General features: G+C 41.0%; 1 protein-coding gene across 5 annotated transcripts in view; it reads right to left on the bottom strand.

Annotated features, from left to right (window-relative positions):
- Fam149b1 (family with sequence similarity 149 member B1) overlaps window positions 1–19,306 on the bottom strand; it is a 39,395-nt gene that overhangs the window by 15,592 nt on the left and 4,497 nt on the right. For 4 of the 5 annotated variants that reach the window (XM_027387585.2, XM_027387586.2, XM_027387588.2 and 1 more), the window contains exons 2-7: window positions 18,805–18,909; window positions 17,397–17,526; window positions 13,911–14,053; window positions 11,789–11,905; window positions 10,090–10,254; window positions 5,567–5,754 (exon numbers count right to left, since the gene is read on the bottom strand). In XM_027387585.2, coding sequence (XP_027243386.1) covers window positions 5,567–5,754; window positions 10,090–10,254; window positions 11,789–11,905; window positions 13,911–14,053; window positions 17,397–17,526; window positions 18,805–18,909 — 848 coding nt within the window. The remainder of the gene's footprint in view (window positions 1–5,566; window positions 5,755–10,089; window positions 10,255–11,788; window positions 11,906–13,910; window positions 14,054–17,396; window positions 17,527–18,804; window positions 18,910–19,306) is intronic. The other variant, XM_027387589.2, reaches the window with a different exon arrangement.

Below are 19,306 nucleotides of genomic sequence, written 5' to 3' on the forward strand. Positions count from 1 at the left end.
GACCTCGGGTTGTTGGGTCTGATGGGCAAGTGCCCTTAGCCACTGAGCTATCTCACTGGCCTGTTTTATCCACTTTTGAGTTGACTCTTGTAGATGAAATGTCAGGGACCAACTTCGCTTTTCCCTGTGTGGATACCCACTTGCTCTAGCCACATTTATTGAAAAGATCTCACCTGCACTGACTAATCTTAGCTGTTGAAACCATTGGCTGTAAATGTTCAAGGTTATTTGTTCTTACTACACCGATGTATCTGCCATCTGCTAGTCTTAATCAAAGCACTATTTAAAAGGTTTTAACATCAGCAAGTTAGTTCTCTAGCTTTGTTCCTTTTCAATATTGTTTTAGCTGTTGAGGGCCCCTTGCAGTTCCAGATGGCTTTCAGGATCTGCTTGCACATTTCTACAAAACATGAAGCTGAATTCACTTTGTCTTTTTCTATCCTTTGTAGACTTTGCATATGAGAGTCAAGCACTCTACTGCATTCTATATGATCATATCCCCAGCAGTCAGGATTTTGATAGGGACTGCACTGAACCTACAAATCTCCTTGGAAGTACTGTCACCTTAACAGTATGTCTCCCACTCCATAAACACAGGCTGTCTTTCCAGTGCTTCTTTAGGTCTTGGTCTTCTGAATTTCATATGGTGATTTTTAGTTTTCAGTACACAACTTTCATTTCTAGAGTTAATTTTATTCCTAAACATTTTTTGTTTGTTTTTGGTTTTTCAAGGCAGGGTTTCTCTGTGTAACAGCCTGGCTGTCCTGGAATTTACTTTGTAAACAAGGCTGGTCTCGAACTCATAGAGATCTGCCTGCCTCTGTCTCCGAGTGCTAGGATTAAAGGTGTGCACCACCACTACCTGGTTCCTAAACATTTTTAATAGAATACAAAAGTGGCTTTTAGTTGGGGGGGGGGGTTGTAGGGGAGGAGAGGAGGGAGAGGGAACTGGGATTGACATGTAGAATAATCTTGTTTCTAATTCAAATAAAAAAAAGAATAGGAAAGTGGTAGTATAAAAGGAAGAGAAGGGTAATTCGAGACATGAAGATATCATTTATTTACTTTATGTGTCCATGCATAATCTGCATGCATGCAGGGACTGTGGAGTCTAGAAGAGGGTGCAGGATTCCCTGGACTGGAGCTATGGAGCATTGTCAGCTGCCATATGGGTGCTGGGGATCGAACCTAGGTCCTCACTGGAAGAGCAGCCATTATTCATTACCGCTGAGCTGTCTCTCCAGTCCTCTTCAGTCTAGTTCAGTCATTTGCTGTTATTATAAATGAATTGTTCCTTAATTATTTTTGACTTGCTGACTTTGAAAATTAAAGCTGCTATGGAAATCACAGTCACAAGGATCTGTATACTTCTGAGAACACACAGAAGGACAAGTGGACCCCTTCCTATCTTAGCCTCCATATGAAAACCCAGCACTGGTCAATCCCTTGACTTCAGTGTTGTGAGACCCTAAACAAAGGACTTGCTAAGTTGTTCCAGGCCTTCTGACTCACAAATGTGTGAGACAACAGTATGCATTATTTAAAGCTGTGAAGTCTGGAATAATTTGAATGGTAAAGAAAAACATAGTTTGTAACAAAATATTTATATATCTAACCATAAAACCCAGTCATTCTAGTATTAGGAATTTGCCTAGAGAAATGGAAATACATACCCCTAAACTCTTGTACATTAGTGTTCGTAAAAGCTAAAGTGGAAAGCAATTTAAATGTACATCAATAGGTGAATTAATAAAATATGGTTTCATGAAATAATATTCAGCAATAAAAAGAATTACAGATATACAAAGTGAGAAATAATTATGCTGAGATGGAAGGACCTGAGACCGAGTGATCAGCTTTCTGTCACTGCAGATCAATTAGTTAGCTTTAGTGGATGCCAGTGTTCTATTGCTGTGAAGAGACACAACTCTTACAAAGGAAAACATTTAATTAGGGCTGCTTACAGGTTCAGAGGCTTAGTTCATTGTTGTCATAGTGGGAAATATGGCTGTATGTAGGCAGTCATGGTGTTGGAGAATTGCTGAGAGTTTTGCATCTGGATCAGCAGGTGTCAAGAAGAAAGTATGACTCTGGCTTGAGCTTTTGAAATCTCAAACCCCACCCCCAGTGACACACTTCCTCTAACAAGGCCACATGTCCTAATCATTTCAAATATTGTCACCCACTATGAGCCTATGGGGTTCATTTCCATTCAAACCACCACAATCCACTCCCTGGCCCCCTGAGGCTTGTAGCCATAGCATAATACAAAACTACATTCAGTCCCACTTCAAAAGTCTATCACAGTGTCCATACTATTCGTAGTTCAAAGTCTCTTAACTATAACTATAACACCCTGTAAAGTCAAAATGAAAAAGCGGGTCACATATCTTCAACATAATATACATTACCATTACAAAAGGGAGGAAAGGGAGCACAGTAAGGAAACAAACTGGACCAAAGCAAGACCAAAACCCAGCTGGGCAAACTCCAAACTCTGCATCTCCATGTCTGTCAAAATGCTCTTCACATCTCTAACTCCTTTAGGCTTTGTTGACTGCAACACACTTCTTTCTCTTGGGCTAGTTTCACTCCCTGTAAACAGCTTTCATCTGCAGCTCTGTCATTTCCAACATCTTGGAGTCTCCAAGGCAATCAAGGCTTCCCCTTCACAGCTTCATGTGATGGCCTCTCAAAGCCTCCATTCAGGGACACCCCAACACATGCCTGGCCTCAGTGACTTTCCTTAGTTGCTCCTTGACTCTATGGCCAAATCACACGGTTGAAGCTACCAAATTCTGCTGCTTTCTGGGGCTTGGAACATGGCCCCCCTCATTCAAATACAACTTCACCAACTTTCTGTTGTTGATGGTTTTCTTCACTGCCTAAGCTTGGGTGTCCTGGAACTCACTTTGTAGATCAGGCTGCCCTCAAACTCAGAGATCCTCTTGTGTCTACTTCCCAAGTCCTGGGGTTAAAGGTGTGTGCCACTACCACCCAGTTCTAAACTTTGCTTTAATTCCTTTTCACAGATTGGAAGTTTAGCAGGGTGGAGTCTTGTCCAGAGGTCACTAATTCTTTTATTCCACTTAACATAATCTTTTTTGTTTTGTTTTGTTTTGTTTTGTTTTGTTTTGAGACAAGGTTTTTCTGTGTAGCTTTGAAGCCTGTCCTGGAACCCACTCTCAAACTCACAGAGATCCTCTGTCCCTGCCTCCTGAGTGCTGGGATTAAAGGCACGTGCCACCACTGCTCAGCTTCTTGAATCTTCTTATACTTCCTGGAGCTTCTTTTTCACCTCAAACTGTACATTTTGTATTTTTCAATGCTCAGCTTGTTCCTTTTCATTATAGATCTGCATAAATGTGGCCACTAATAGCTAAGCAACACAGTCAATACAGGGCTGTCTGGAAATCTCCTCTACCAAAGCTGCTAACCCATAACTCTTCAATTTAGTCTCAGGCAGACTTTTGTTTGTTTGTTTGCTTTTTTGATAAGGGCAGAAAGCTGCCACATACATTTTTCACCAAAATTTCACAAGAATGATCTCTAGGCCACATATATGTATTCTTCTCCTCTGGAACCTCTTGAGCCAGGCCTCTACAGTTCAAATCACCCTCAGCACCATTGTCTTCCATGTTCCTACTTACTAGCAAGGCCCATTAAGGCCCACTGAAAGCACTCAATTGCTTTCCTAATCCAAAGTCCCAAATTCCACATTCCTCTAAACAAAAGCACAATACCCCAGTCCCTGGTACCAACTTCTGTCTTAGTTAGGGTTTTATTGTTGTGAAGAGACACAATGACCACAGCAATTCTTATAAAGGAAAACATTTAATTGGGGCTGGCTTACAGTTTTAGTCCATTATTGTCATGGCAGGAAACATGGCAGTGTGTAGGCAGGCATGGTGTTGGAGAGGTAGCTGAGACTTCTATCTGGATCAGTAGGCAGCAGAAGGAGAGTGTGACAATGGGCTTGGCTTGAGCATTTGAAACTTCGAAGCCCACCCCCAGTGACACATTTCCTCTAACAAGGACATATCTACTTCAACAAGGCGATATGTCCTAGCCCTTTCAAATAATGCCACTCCTTATGAGCCTATGGGGGCCATTTTCATTCAAACCACCACATACTCTGGCTTCTCTCAGCAGAAGCATCTCTTGGCAGTGGATGCAACAGAAGGGTATGTACTTTTGGGAGTGATGGATGTTCACTGTAGTGTGGGCTTCATGGGTATATACATAGGAAAGAACTTACCAAATTTTACACTTGATGTAAAGTATCTGTTTATGGAGTGCTCTTCACTGAGACAGTCTAGGAAGCATATGCCACTTACATGGTTTTTCTCAGATATGTTGGAGGTGAAAGTACAAGCTCTGATGACTACAGATGAGGCCTCATTACTGCTCCACCCATTCTCAGATATTTACTAAGTTCTCTGCTACTTTCTGTCTGAAACACCAATATTAATCAGACTCACTTTGCTATACTATAGAAAACATATTTGGTCACTACCTAGTTTCTGGCACATAGTTCCAAAACCCTTGGAATCTTCAAAGCAAGAGTGTCTTTCTGCATTCTGAGACAATGGCTGGTGGTTGGGAGAGTCTGAATAATTTCAGGATGGGGTCAAGGAGGAGAGCTAACTGCCAGGGGGAACCAATCATGTGATCAGGTTTGAACTTTCAGCCATACTTCTGACTTTTGTGAAGACAGGAGCTGAGGGTTGAGTTGATCATCAATGGCTGATTATTTAATCAGCCATGCTTACACAATGAAGACTTTATAAAAACCCAAACAGACGTCTTCTTCAGAAGAGCTTCCTGACTACTCAGCACTTGAAGGTGAATGGAGGGTGGTGTGGATATACCCTTCCCGCCTCCTACACTGTCCTATGCATCTCTTGTTGGGCTGTTCATCCATACCCTTTGTAGTATTCTTTACAAGCCAGCAAGTCTAAGTTTCTCCCTGAGTCCTGTGCACCAATCTAGCAAATTAATCAAACCCAAGGAAGGAGTCTCATGAATTCTAATTTTGGGGTAGAAGCACAGGTCACAACCTGAGGCTTCAAAGTGTCATGTGAGGTCTGAGGTGGGAAAGGCTGTGGAACTGAACCCTTGTGGGATCTAAAGCTATCTTCTAGATAGTATGAAAATTCAACCATAGCACACTCGGATGGTATGTGAGAATCTATTAAGTATGTGTGTGTGTGAAGATAGGAAAAACATTGGTTTCTGCTATCTCTCATACCTAGGTACTGTAATAATAAAGCATATAGCCTTGAATTCTTAAAGCCAGACCTGGTAGCACAGGACCACAATACCAGCAACTTGAGAGGCTGAAGCAAGAGGATCACAAGTTCAAGACCTGTCTAAGTAACTCAGTAAGACCCTGTCTCAAAACTAAAAATTAAAAAAGGGCTGTGTCGTAACTTGATGGTAGTGTTTGCCTAGCACACACAGGGTCCGGGGTTTGGCCAGCACCACAGACACACACAAAAAGACTGACTGGAATTTGTAAATCATAAATAATTATTGTTCACATTGGTTTCATTAGGATCCTTACCAGAAGCAAATCCCTCCCAGTGACTACGTGTCAACTGCTCCATACAGCCCACAACCTTGCTCCACACGTTGTCAAAAACATAAGCAAGGACATCCTCTTTCATGCAGTAAAATGGAGCAATGGGAGGGTACCCTAATTTCTGTTTCTCTGTAGCTGCTTCTGATTTGTTTCCATGAAATCCCTCTTCCCTGGAATAGAAGCAAGAGGGAAAGATTTCATGATTATTCTTCCCTGAGCCCCGCCATTGTCCTTTTTACTCAGAAATGTGCATGGTGTGCCCACTCCACCCTCCTCCTCACCCAGCAAATGTAGCACCTGCAGCTGCCTTGGGAAGTAAAGGAGTTCTCAGTAGAAGAGACTGGTTCCTTCTTTTACCCGCACCCTGTCCTAGTGCCCCACAAAAGGAAGGTGGGGACTGAAATAGACTGGAAGTCCTGTGGTTCTTCCGGAGACTCTATGCCTATAACCAGGAACTCCCATGGGGCCAAGCCTATCTGCTTTCTAAGGGAAATACCAATAGCCCGGGGCTGGGGAGAGGGCTAGCTGACAGCATGCTCATTTACCATAGACCAGCGCTTCTCAACCTGTGGCTCCGGCTGCTTATCAGATATTTACATTACGATTCATAACAGTAGCAAAATTAGTTATGAAGTAGCAACAAGATAATTTTTTTGTTGTTTTTCCAAGATGGGGTTTCTCTGTGTAGCTCTGGCTGTCCTGGAACTCACTCTGTAGACCAGGTTGGCTTGAACTCACAGAGATCCTCCTGCCTCTGCCTCCTGAGTGCTGGAATTAAAGGTGTGCACTACCACCACCTGCCGCAACAAAATAATTTTATGGTTGGGGGTCACCACAACATGAGAAACTGTATTAAAAGGTCACAGCATTTGGGAGGGTTGGGAACCACTGCCATAGACTATTAAGAAGTAGGACAAAGAAAATTCAGGAAGTGACTGAGGAATGGGACAAATATTCCAGGGTCCTACTACAGTGAGACTGCCCTCAGGCAGCAGAGGTCTCCAGAACAAAATAGGCAGGAGGCTCATGCAGGGCAGTCACCTGAGGAGGAACTAGCTTGGCATTAGTAGGGGCTAAGAGGATCAGAGTGACTGGCTGAACTGTATTTACTTTCTTTCATTTTTAAATGTTACTTTGAGGTAGGGTCTTGATATGTAGCCCTGACTGACTAGAACTCACTATGTAGACGAAGCTGGTCTTAATTTTGTTGTGATCTCATTTGCCCCTACCCCAAATGCTGGGACTGTAGGCATGTGCCATCATTTGGTGAAAAACTCAAATTGTGTAGAAGTACTCATAGTGAAAAGGATGTCTCCTACATCTCTGATTCCTGGTCCCCATCATCAGAAACAAATATTCTGTATTGTTCCAGAGAAACAACCACATTCCATGTTATCCTGTACCTCATTCTTTATTGACCAGAGCACCTGGAACTGTCCTATTAGTACATATCAGCCTGTCTCTTAGAGAATAGCTGGAGAATTTCAGCAGGTGTACCACATGTACCCAACCAGGCAGGTTTTTTTGACTGTGGTAGGTATTGTAATTGTTATACAGTGTTTTGTTTCATGGGTGATTACATCTGTAGAACAGATTCCTGTAAATATAATTAGTGAGATAAAGGGCATCTGCTTTGCAATCTGAAAGATAAGGACCACCACCCTCTCAAGAGGTTCTATGGACCAATAGTGAAGAAGACGCTTTCCCGGATTCCCTTAAAGTCCTCTCAGTATGATGGAGACCACAGCATTTCATTCTGGGTTGAATTTGATCTCTCACATAAATGTGGTTGAATTTCAAACATTTAAAATGTTTGTTCTGCTCATATGAACTTTCTGTTCATGTCCTTTTCCTGTTTACTCCTTGGTCTTTTCCTCATTTATGTAATACATTAAACAAATTAATTCTATGAATGTACTACAGATATTTTTTCCTAGTTTTTTTGACGTTGTTTCTTTTTCCTATGCAGAAATGCCATTTAAAATCATCATTTAAGAACTTCTTTTATGACTCATAGATTTCTATTAGGGTTTAAAATGCTTTTGAGGCCTAATGTGGCACACACCTTTAATTCCAGCACTTAAAGGCAGAAGCAAGATCCAGGCCAGCATTGTTTACATATCAAGTTCCAGGCCAGGTTGGGCTATATAGTGAGCCCTTGTCTCAAAAAAAAAAAAAAAAAAAAAAAAAAATCTCATTTTTTAAAACTCTCCCATATCTGCTTTCTAAACCTACATGATTTGATCCGTAATATGCAAATTTTTATATGTGAAATTCAAATTTACTTTTCATAGAAAGAATAAGTTAGGAATGTTACTTTTTCCTGGCTTTTCTACTTGTACAAAAGTCATTTGCTTAAGTTATCATATATATGCATTTCCTGCAGGCATTTTCACTTATTTTGTGACCTTCAATATTTTCAGTTAGGAACATTTTTTTCCTGTGGTACTGGAGTTTCCGCCCATGCAGGATCTTCTGCATGCTGGTAAGTGCTCTACCACTGAGTTACAGCCGCCTTTTACCTTTTTATTTTGAAGCAGTGTCTCAATGGGTTGTATAAGCAGGCCTGATCTCACTTTGTAGCCCAGGCTGGATTTGAACTTGTGACTCTCCTTGCCTCAGCCTCCTGAATAACTGTGATTACAGGTCTGTCCAGCAGGCCCAGCTTTAGTTAGGAACATCCTAAAGGCCCAACTACTGTGTCATTTTACAAGAAGATAACTTGGTAGTATCTCTAATACAGCTGCCTTTTGAACTCTTGCCTGTATTACCTGAAAATTCACTTGGGTTTACTCTCATCAGAAAAAGGGAAAGGTGCCCTGGGAGCACACATCAGCCATTTTAACTCAGTTCAGTCAACTTCATTCTTCATAACTTAAGAAGAAGGACCAAAAGGGAGGACCTCTGATTTGAGAAAAAACAAAAGACAGAAGTAGATGACAAGGCGAGGGAAAGAGGAGTCTCTAGAAAATCAAAGCCACATAAAAATTTCCTTACACCACAGAGCTAACTTGGTGATGTTTGACAGAGCAGTCTGATTGTGTGCTGGCTGTAGGGCTGTGTGCACAGGAGTGAACACAAGCGTGAACATGGCAGTAGGAAACACCACAGGAAGAATATGACAGACACAATAACCAGATCTGACCACACAGCCCAACACAACACTCGTACCTCCAGATGTACTGTTATGGCTATGAATTCTGGAACGTTTTTTTCCTAAACTAGGGTACATTCCCATTAATGAGTTTTGTGTGAGTGTGTGCCTGCCACGGTACACATGCAGAGGTTAGAGGGCAACCTTGTGTGTCAATCACTGCCTTCCACCTTGTTTGAGATGGAATTTCTCTTGTTCACTGATATACAACATGCTAAGTGGCCCACCAGCTTCTCTAGATTCTCTTGTCTCTGCTCCTCAACCCCTTGTAGAGATTCTGGAATGACAGAAAACTGTGCTACTACTGCATTTAGCTTATGTGGACTCTAGGGATCTGAATTCCACTTGTTAGGCTTGTGATATAAGCACTTTATCCACAGAGCGACTCCCTTGCCCTATTTGTTTATTTTTAAGACAGGGTCTCACATAACCCAGGCTCGACTTAAACTTTTTCTGTAGCTGAGGGTGGGGATCTCTGATTCTCCTCTCACCACCTCCTGAGTGCTGGGGTTACAAGCAGTAGCCACCATTCCCAGTTAATTCAGTGCTGGGATTTAACCTAGAGTTCTGCCCTTATTAGGAAGACATTCTACCAATTGAGCTATGTCCCCAGAAATTCTAGAACTTTTAAAGACTTAGAAAAATAGTTTATATTTCAGAAAGGTAGCATGCAATATGATGAAATCACTGGGATTTAGAATCAGATAAATAAGGTTTTGGTTTTAAATTTACCTCAGACAAATTACTTGAGCACTCTGATTCTCTCCTATTTTACATCAAGGTAATATCTATTAAATGACTGCTGTCAGAATATAAGTGGATATAAATATATATTGTTAATTGTATAAACTATATGTATCCTTTTCAAGTAAGAATCAAATAGGCATGGTGGCACACACCTTTAATCCTAGCACATGGGAGGCAGGGGCAGGCAGATTTCTGTAAATTCGAGGGCAGTCAAGGCTACATAGTGAGACCCTGTCTCAAAATACCAATAATAACAAAAATAAGGCAATAAAGTTTATTTTAAATAAACAAAGTTTCACATCTCTTCTCTTCAACTAGTCTTTGAAGTTTTAGTTTCCACTGGTGACAATTTGTAAAAAAATAAAATCAAATTCTGTAGAGAAAATGGGTCATTTAAAAATCTCCGCTCTCAGGAAAAGACAAAAACACAAGTGAAGAGGGCAGCTACAGAGGGAAGCCTGGTGTGTGGGAGCAAAGGACATGAGCTCTGCATGTTGGAGATGACAGGACACAGACATCAATTGTTACAAACCAATAGTGCAGTTTCAAAACAGTATATGCTGATACAGAAAACACAGTGAAAATCTTAAAAGACAGTACTCACATATCCGTGTGGTCGAAAGCTAGGTACTCCTCGATTATTCCTTCAGAAAAGATTATACAGTCCACCTCTTCCCCTTCCACAGCAGACAAGCCAGAGGGTTTGATGGAGAGACATGCTTTATGAGCATAAGATGAAAAATGTAACTTCTTTCCCCTTATACCAAATCTTGGAGAGGGAAGAAAAGGCAGTGTTAAAGACACATTAATACAAACAGCTCTTACATGGCAAATAACATAACTTTTGGAACAAACCCTTATTCTAAGTCTTTTTTTTTTTCCCTCCAGTGCTAGGGGATTGCACTCAGTACCTAGGTCAAGCTAGGTAATACTGCCTGGCTCTGATCTGCATTTCTCTTCTGATGGTAACACCTGATGGCCATTCACATACCTTTAGGGAACCAGCTATTCATGTCCTCTGTCCATTTTCAGTTAGGCTGTTTTTGATTTTTGAACTGTAGAAATTCCTTACCTCCTAGACATATTATTAGACATATGATTTGTGAACATTTTATAATGTTGTAAACGTTCTCTCATCCTTTTGGTTATTAGTACACAGGAATCTGGATATTTTTTGCTTCCGCTTATGACATCACATCCTAGAAATCACTGTAAACATTGTGTCCTGGAAGCACCCTGTATTTCTCTGCATTGTTGTTTTATGTATACCATGGTAGGGGCCGGCTTCCTTAACTAGGAGGTGAAATCTAGTTTCCCAATAGCATTGTTCCCAAAAGCATCTGTTGAAATATATATCTAAAATAAATATAGATGGGTGTAGTGGGATATGCTTTTAATCCTAGCACTCAGGAGGCAGAGGCAGGGAATCTCTGTGAGTTTGAGGCCATCCTGGTCTACACAGTGAGTTCCAGGCTAGCCAGGGCTACATAGTTATACCCTGTCTAGACACAACCCTAAAATTAAGAAGAATTACCTCTGCAAACTCAACTTTTCAAATGTTCTTGTTTTTGGCTTGCTTCTGTAGCCTGACACCATCTTCTAACACTTTAACTTCCTGGACTACCATTTTCGCCTACACAATACCATTTGTGTTGAATGACAACCTTGTTTGAAACCACAATCTGAGTTTATATATTAGTCTGCTTTTTTGTGTACTTTTATCATGTAAATATGTTCTCATTTGGATTAAAAAGGAAGGAAGTTGAGGAATGTTAATGGTGTCACAGGCACTGTGCTAGGTCTCAGTCAGACACACAAATAACCACTGAACTGCTTATATGTGGCTTCCTACCAGTCTAAGAGCATGTCCAGAACAGAAAGTGGACCAGCCCCATTTTAATGCATTTATGATATGAAAGACAGCTGACATGGGAGGATTGCTGAACGAGATACAAGAAAGTGACAGATAAAATAGAGCTGTAGGCAGGGCCAGCTTACAATTTTATATTTAATCTTCAAGGCAATGGGAACCTACTGGAAGTTTCTTTTAATGCAATGTGGCAAGTTGATAGGATTTTTGCACAGAGTCTTAGTGGTTGATAGCCCTTATTTTATGGCAACCTGGTATGTTAAACTTTTATTCAGGACACACTTTCCTGATATGTCTTAGAACAAAAAGTGGCAAAATAGCAGTGCCAGCACAGACGTCTCAGGACCAAGGCTTTGCTCTTCTGTGCTGTCACCCCTCACAGGAACCATCACTGCACTAGGAGACTGAAGTGCTCATATCGTAACATACTTACATGGTAGAGTCTCTCTCTTGAGACAAGGTTGAGTCATGTGAAGCTGACACAGCAGAAGGTGATCTAGGGTACAATCCATAGCCTTCACAGGGAGTGATCATCTGCCTACCTAGAATCCTTCCAATGAAGAACAGACAGTGAAGCACCTCCACTTGGCATGTATGCAAAATCTGAGCATGTCACAGATATGATTGATGGCTCTACACATTCAGCCAGATACTAAGAATGACTCTTGAGAGGAAATGTGAATTCTTACTCAGCTATATTCCCCTTTAATAGAATATACAAGGAAAAGATAAAGCTATTGCCGAGTTTAAAGAACAATCCAAGGGAAGTTAGGAATGTGTCTCAGTGATAGAACACTTGCCTAGCTGGACATGGCATTGAGTTCACTGATCAGCATACATGGCACTCCCAGGCTATCCCCAATGAGAGAATGAAGGCCCAGCCAAATTAATGAAAACTATGGGTCATGTTCTTTCCTTTAAAATGATTTACTTAATTATTTAATGTGCATTGGTATTTTGTTTGTGTGTATGCCTTTGTAAGGGTGTTGGATCCCCTAGAACTGGAGTTATAAATAGTTGTGAGCTGCTATATGGGTGCTGGGAATTGAACCCCAGGCTAAGCAGTTAGTACTCTTAATCAGCCAGCCACCTCTCTAGCCCATGAGTCTTTCTTTCTTTTCTTTTTTTTTTCTTTTTTTTGAGACAGAGTTTCTTTGTAGCTTTGGAACCTGTCCTAGAATTTGCTCTGTACAACAGGCTGGCCTCGAACCCACAGAGATCCACCTGCCTCTGCCTCCCAAGTGCTAGAATTAAAGGGTGCACCACCATCCAGCATATAAACAATATTCTTAATAACATTAAACAGAAATTTAAGTACATGCAATAGTGGTACTATTGTGGTTTCTCAGGGAACAGTATGTATGTCCTTTCAAGTACATGAGAATTCTTGTAGACAATGGTATAAACAACATTTTCTGGCCATTTTGTTCAAAAGAAAGGTTTTCTGAAATGCTCTGACACTCAGAAACCAGTTACTGATATAACGATACTTTACTCAGCTTGTGACATGATGGGTCATGTCTGCAATCCCAGGCCCTGGGAGGTGGAGGGTAGGGGAGAATTGGAAGTTCAAGATCATCAGTTCACATGCAAAGTTCAATGCCTGGGGTTGGAGAGACTGCTCAGGTGCTAAAAGCACTTTCTGCTCTTGCAGAGGACCACGCTCAGTTTCCAACATCTACATGGTAGTTCACAACTGTTTGGAGCTCCAGTTCCAGGAGCTCTGGCTTCCATGGATACCAGGTATAGTGCAATACGTATAAATACATGTAGATAAAACACTCACAACATGTAAGAAGAAAAACTTTTTTGAGACAAGATCTCACTAAGTAGCTCTGGCTGTCTTAGAACTCACTATGCAGACAAGGCTGGCCTCAAACTCATAGAGATCCACCTGTCTCTGCCTCTGAGTGCTGGCATTAAAAGTGTGCACTACGAAGCCCAGCCAAAAAAAAAATTTAAAAAAAAAGAAAGTTCAAGGTGAACCAGGGCTATCTAAGACCTCATCTCACACATACACAGGCACATTTTTAAAAGTTTTACTGCTAGCTGGGTGTAGTGACACATTCACCAAGGAGACAGAGGCAGGCAGATAAATGAGTTCAAGGCCAGCCTGATCTACATAGTGAGGCCTTGTTTAAAAAAAAAAAAAAGTGTGCTTAATTAGAATATGTTGAACGTTGGTGATTAGAATAAGTCCAAAAACTTCTACTAACTTGAGTTTTCCTTCAGCTGAGGCTTTATACAACATGGCTTTACATTATTTCATCAAAATATGTCCATTAAAGGAAAGGGGGAAAAAAAAAAAACATGCTCAGGCCAGGCCAGGTGGGCTTTTAAATCCCAGCACTCTAGAGACTGAGGCAGCTGGAACTCTGTTGAGTCAAGGCCAGGCTGGTCTACATAGTGAGTTCTTGGCCAGCCAGGGTTTCATGGTGAGACCCTATCTCAAAAAAAAAAAAAAAAAAAAAAAAAAAAATCCAAAGCTCATAAAGGTTCAGAATTCAAGATTTGAGATGCCCACAGTTTCTACCTCTATCAGTCTCATTGTGTACCTGAGGTGAGGAAAGCTCGACGCCCACTGCTGGCACTCTCTCTGAAGACTCTGTGTGTGCACACTCAGCTTCTGCTCATACAGGAGTTCGTCAATGGCTGTGAACATTGCCTGCACCTTCTCAGTGGCATTCTGGTCAAGTTCCTAGAAACAAACACCACCCCCCAAACATAGATGAGCTATTAAGAATGTATTTTGGTGAACTTCTATACAGTCAGATTAGCTATTCTGGACCTGTGGCATTTTTACATTTGATTTTTACATCTTTACTATCAGATTAATTTTGGTGTCTGACTTTCTTTGGCAAGTTCTTTATAATAAAATTTTCATTTTTAAAAATTTGTACAGTGCTCTGGAAAATGAGCACCAGTGGATAACTCTGAGTTTTCTATCCATTTTAAGCTGTTCTTAATAATGCTATAATAAATGTATTTCAGGCCAGTAAGTTGGCTCAGTGTGTAAAGACACTTGCTGCCAAGCCCACTGACTTGAGTTCAAACACCAGGACTCATGGGTGAAAGAAGAGAATTGGCATCCACAAATTGTTTTTTTTTTTTTTTTAAAGATTTATTCATTTTTGGTTTTTAAAGGCAGGGTTTCTCTGTGTATCCCTGGCTGTCCTGGAACTCTCTTTGTAGACCAGGTTGCCCTAAAACTCATAGAACTTCATTTGCCTCTGCCTCCCGAGTGCAGGGTTTAAAGGTGTGTGCCACTCTGTCCAGCAGATTTATTGATTTTTATGTGGTGTTTTCTGTATGAGGGTGCCAGACACCCCAGAGCTGGAGTTACAGACAGTTGTGAACTGCCATGTGGGTGCTGGGAATTGAACCTGAGTCCTTTGGAAGAGCAGCCAGTGCTCTTAACCACTGAGCCATCTCCCTAGCTCCCCACAAGTTGTCTTCTGACTTCTATATTCATGCCATGGCATTTGTGCCCCCAACATAGACACAGAAACACAAGCGCACGCGCGCGCGCACACACACACACACACACACACACACACACACACACACACACACACACACAATCAGAGGGAATATTTTAATCTCAGCCACCGAAAAATAAAAATTAAAAACAATCATGGTTTGCTTTGTTTTAAAGAGTTCATTTGAGATACCGTGTTTATATAAAAGGAAAGTTAAATTAGGGAGCTTTCACATCTTAAGGAATTTTCAGATGCTTCTGTTTTTTTTTTTTCTTTTTTAAATAAGGACAACTTACAGAAATACATTTTATTTGTTTGTTTATTATTTGAGACAGGCTTCTCTGTGTAAATGCCCTAGCTGTCCTGGAACTTTATTTGTAAACCAGGCTGGTCTTGAACTCACAGAAACCCACCTGCTTCAGCTTCCCAAGTGTTGGGATTAAAGGTGTGCATCACCACACCTGGCCAGAAATACATTTTTAAGTAATTTAAAAATTAATTCTAGGGCTGGAGAGATGGCTCAGAGGTTAAGAGCACCGACTGCTCTTCCAGAGGTCCTGAGTTCAATTCCCAGCAACCACATGGTGGCTCACAACCATCCGTTATAAGATCTGGTGCCCTCTTCTGGTGTGCAGATATACATGGAAGCAGAATGTTGTATGCATAATAAATAAATAAAATCTTTAAAAAATAAAAAATAAATAAAAATAAAAAAGCTTAACCAGGCGATAGTGGCGCATGCCTTAAAAAAAAAATTAATTCTAGAAATTCACTGTACACTAAGCACGAAAAGGAGAGCAGGTGATGGAAACGTATGCAACTTTCTGAACCTAAAGATACTGATCACAACTCAGGATGATGGACTGTGTACTCAATTCACTGGATGCTCCTGATAAGGCATCGGATTAAGTTACTAGGAATAAAGTTTAATCCACCCCCCTACCTCCCCCCACACACCTACAAGGCTCCACTGACCGAGTTCTGCCCATCTGCCCCTATCATTTGTATTTCCTGCCCAGATCTTGTACCTCTTCTACCCACCCATCTTTTCTTCAGTCCTAAGAATATTTACCTTTGAAATAGGAATTTCTTCTCCGCTTAGTACTCTTCGTTTTAAGACTATCTCTTTATTTACGTGTGTCTGTGCCTGTGCATGCACACAGACCAGGAGTGCAAGGGCATTAGGTTTTCTCTTCCATCACTCTGTACCTGTTCCTGAATCTGGGGCTTGAGCCAGCAAGCCCAGCAATTTTCCTGTCTTCACCCCATCAGAGCTGAGATCACAGGCATTTGAGGGGCACCCGGATCTTTATATGGATGCTAGAATCCAAACTCTGGTCCTGATGATATTAACAACTGAGCCATCTTGCCAGCCCCACTTTTGGGGCTCTTGCATATGCTGCCATTATCTGTCTGAGAAGTTCAGTCCTTCAATCTCAGTCTACTGTACAGATAATGCTACCGTCCCAAGTAAACGCCCTTATAACATCCTGTGTCAGTATCCTGCTAGAGCACTTTGTCACTCTGTACTTTACATCCTTTTGTCAATTTCCTCATTAGACTATTGAACTATGTAAGTCTCACTCCATGTCTACAGCAACAGACAGATATGCTCAAAATATTCCTTGAAGAAAGTAATAAAACCTGAAAATCCAAATATTAAATACAGGGAAGCTCTTAGTATGATAGGTTAACACCAAGACTATTATATATACTATTCTAGTTGACAGATGTGCAGGTAATAATAAACATCACCATTAACAAACTCTGTGAGTTTGAGGCTACGTGGTCTACATAATGAGTCCCAGGACAGCCAAAATCATACAAAAATACCTTATCTCAAAAATCCAATAAATAAGCCAGGTGTTGGTGGCACATGCCTTTAATCCCAGCACTCGGGAGGCAGAGGCAGGCAGATCTCTTTGAGTTCGAGACCAGCCTGGTCTACAAGAGCTAGTTCCAGGACAGCCTCCAAAGCCACAGAGAAACCCTGTCTGGAAAAACAAAAAAAACAAAAAAACAAAAACAACAACAAAAAAATCCAATAAATAAATAAGGAAACAAGGTGAAAGTGATCAAGAAAAACACCTCATGTTGACACCTCATGGACTGTGTACTCAACTCACTGGATGCTCCTGATAAGGTATCGGATTAAGTTACTAGGAATAAAGTTTAATCCACTCCCCCACCTCCCCCCACACACCTACATGGCCTTCATACATGAGTACAAGGCAACAAGGCAAGCATACTCTTACACATCACACACACACACACACACACACACACACACACACACACACAGAGAGACAGAGAGAGAGAGAGAGACAGACAGACAGACAGACACAGACACAGAGAGAGAAGACAGTGCAAGGCAACATGGCAAAAACATTCCTACATATCATACTGTACACAGGTATGTTCACAAGTATGCCCTCACATGCCTGAACACACACACACACACACACACACACACACACACAGTTTGAAGAGTGAAGGAAGGGCATTCCTCAGTTTCAAGAGAGTCTTCTAGAACTTCAGCCGAATGATTAACAGACAACTCACACCATATCCCCAGGAGAAGTCAGAGCTGCCTTCTGTAGAGATCCCCGTGCCTGCATAGCTTGGAAAAGCAGAATGCGAATTCCCGGTGTCGGTTGATGTAAAAGGTGATTCCTGGGTGATGTCAGACTCACTAAATGATTAATTTGAGAGAAAGGGAGAAAAAGAAATTATTCTCATGTTTCCTAGGCACCTTATCAGGTGGTAAATATGTACTCAATATATCTGTAGAGGCAAACATTCAAGCACTGTGGAAAACCTACCGAATCTGTATAAAACTGACAGCAACTGTGCTGAAAACTACTGGTCAGTTCATGATGAATTAGTGTCCACCTGTTACACTGGAGATACTTCACATATGGTAACAGAATGTCTGAACTTGTTTAGTGCCTGTAGTTCCTCAAGTACATTCATTTAACCCTTGCTACTGTAACCTGCTGATCCAGGTCTAATGAACCTCTTTAAAATTCAAGGAATCTCATTTTTATTTCCTGGTTTGAAACAAGATTTTGACTTTACAATTTTTTTTTCTTATGACAGCACATTGTCCTTCAGAAACCTCTTTGAACTGGTCTCTTAACTCTTCCATAGTAACTGCAGTTATTATTTACTTATATTATCTTATAATTATATTATCATATAAGATAACCATTGTATCAAGTTTCACATACTTTATCTGATTTATATTTCAAGAACATATAAGAGATGTTGATGTTTTTTTTTGTTCCCTTGGTCAAACCAACTTAAAGATTTATCAGTTTTACTGACTAATTTCCAAAGAACCAACTTCTGATTGTTGTTTTTCTGTTTCACTATCCATTAACTCATTTGCCCAATGTTACTCAGCTAATAAATGGCAGGAATGGAACTAAAATCAAATCTCCGATCCCTTTTGAATCTAATTACTTAACAACTACATATTACTTCCGGCAGACTGGAGAGATGTCTCTGAAGTTAAGAGTGTATACTGCTTTCCAAGAGGATCCAAGTTCGGTTCTCAGCACCCATGTCAGGGAGCTGTCAGGGGGACCTGACCTTTAACCTCTGCTAGCACCTGCAGTCATTTGTACAAACTCACACATACACATATGTAAATAAAAACTAAACTTCACACTGCTACTTCTGGAACGTTATGAAAGTGTGATATTGTTTCCAATAGCTGTTCCAGAATAAAAATAAATGGTCCTGAGTTGGGAAAATGTACACACACACACACACACACACACACACACACACACACACACACACACACGGGCTGACTTTGCAAACCTGAGCTCCAGCAAGCCTCCTGCCTCAGGCTCTGGTAGAGATAAAATTTCTTATTTTGTTTCACTAGCATAGGCGTGGTCCTAATGAATGTCCTTGCCATTAACAAGTGCAATAAGCAAGCAAGCATGTGTTGTGTTGGTACCTTTGAGTACTCGTATCTTTTTCGTGGCTGTCATTGGTAGAGGAAATGTCATCCAGTTGCTCTGGAAGGGGATGATGGTTAAGCGCGTGCTTTGTTCTTCCTTTCCTGTGGAGATAAACAGTCCTCGCTTTATAGTTCATCTGCCCTGAAAAGCCATTGGCTTACAATTATTTATTATTCTCTGTGTGTATGTGCATGTGAAGAGTGAGACCAACTTATGAGAGCTGGTTCTTTCCTTCCACCATATGAGTCCCAGGAACTGAACTCTGTTACCAGTCTCGGTAGCAAGTGCTTTTACATGCTGAGCCACCTTGTCAGCCCCTAGTAAACATACTTATTTTTTTTAAAAGAAAAATTATGTGTATATGTTTGTGCCTGTGTGAGTTTGTGTGTACCTGGTGCACACAAGTTGTTGGATCTCTTGGAACTTGAGTTATAGGCAACTGTGAGCTCCCAGATATGGGTGCTGGGAACTAAACTCAGGTTCTCTGCAAGAACAGTA

Source organism: Cricetulus griseus (genome assembly GCF_003668045.3).
Source record: "Cricetulus griseus strain 17A/GY chromosome 1 unlocalized genomic scaffold, alternate assembly CriGri-PICRH-1.0 chr1_1, whole genome shotgun sequence".
Lineage (NCBI taxonomy): Eukaryota > Metazoa > Chordata > Mammalia > Rodentia > Cricetidae > Cricetulus > Cricetulus griseus.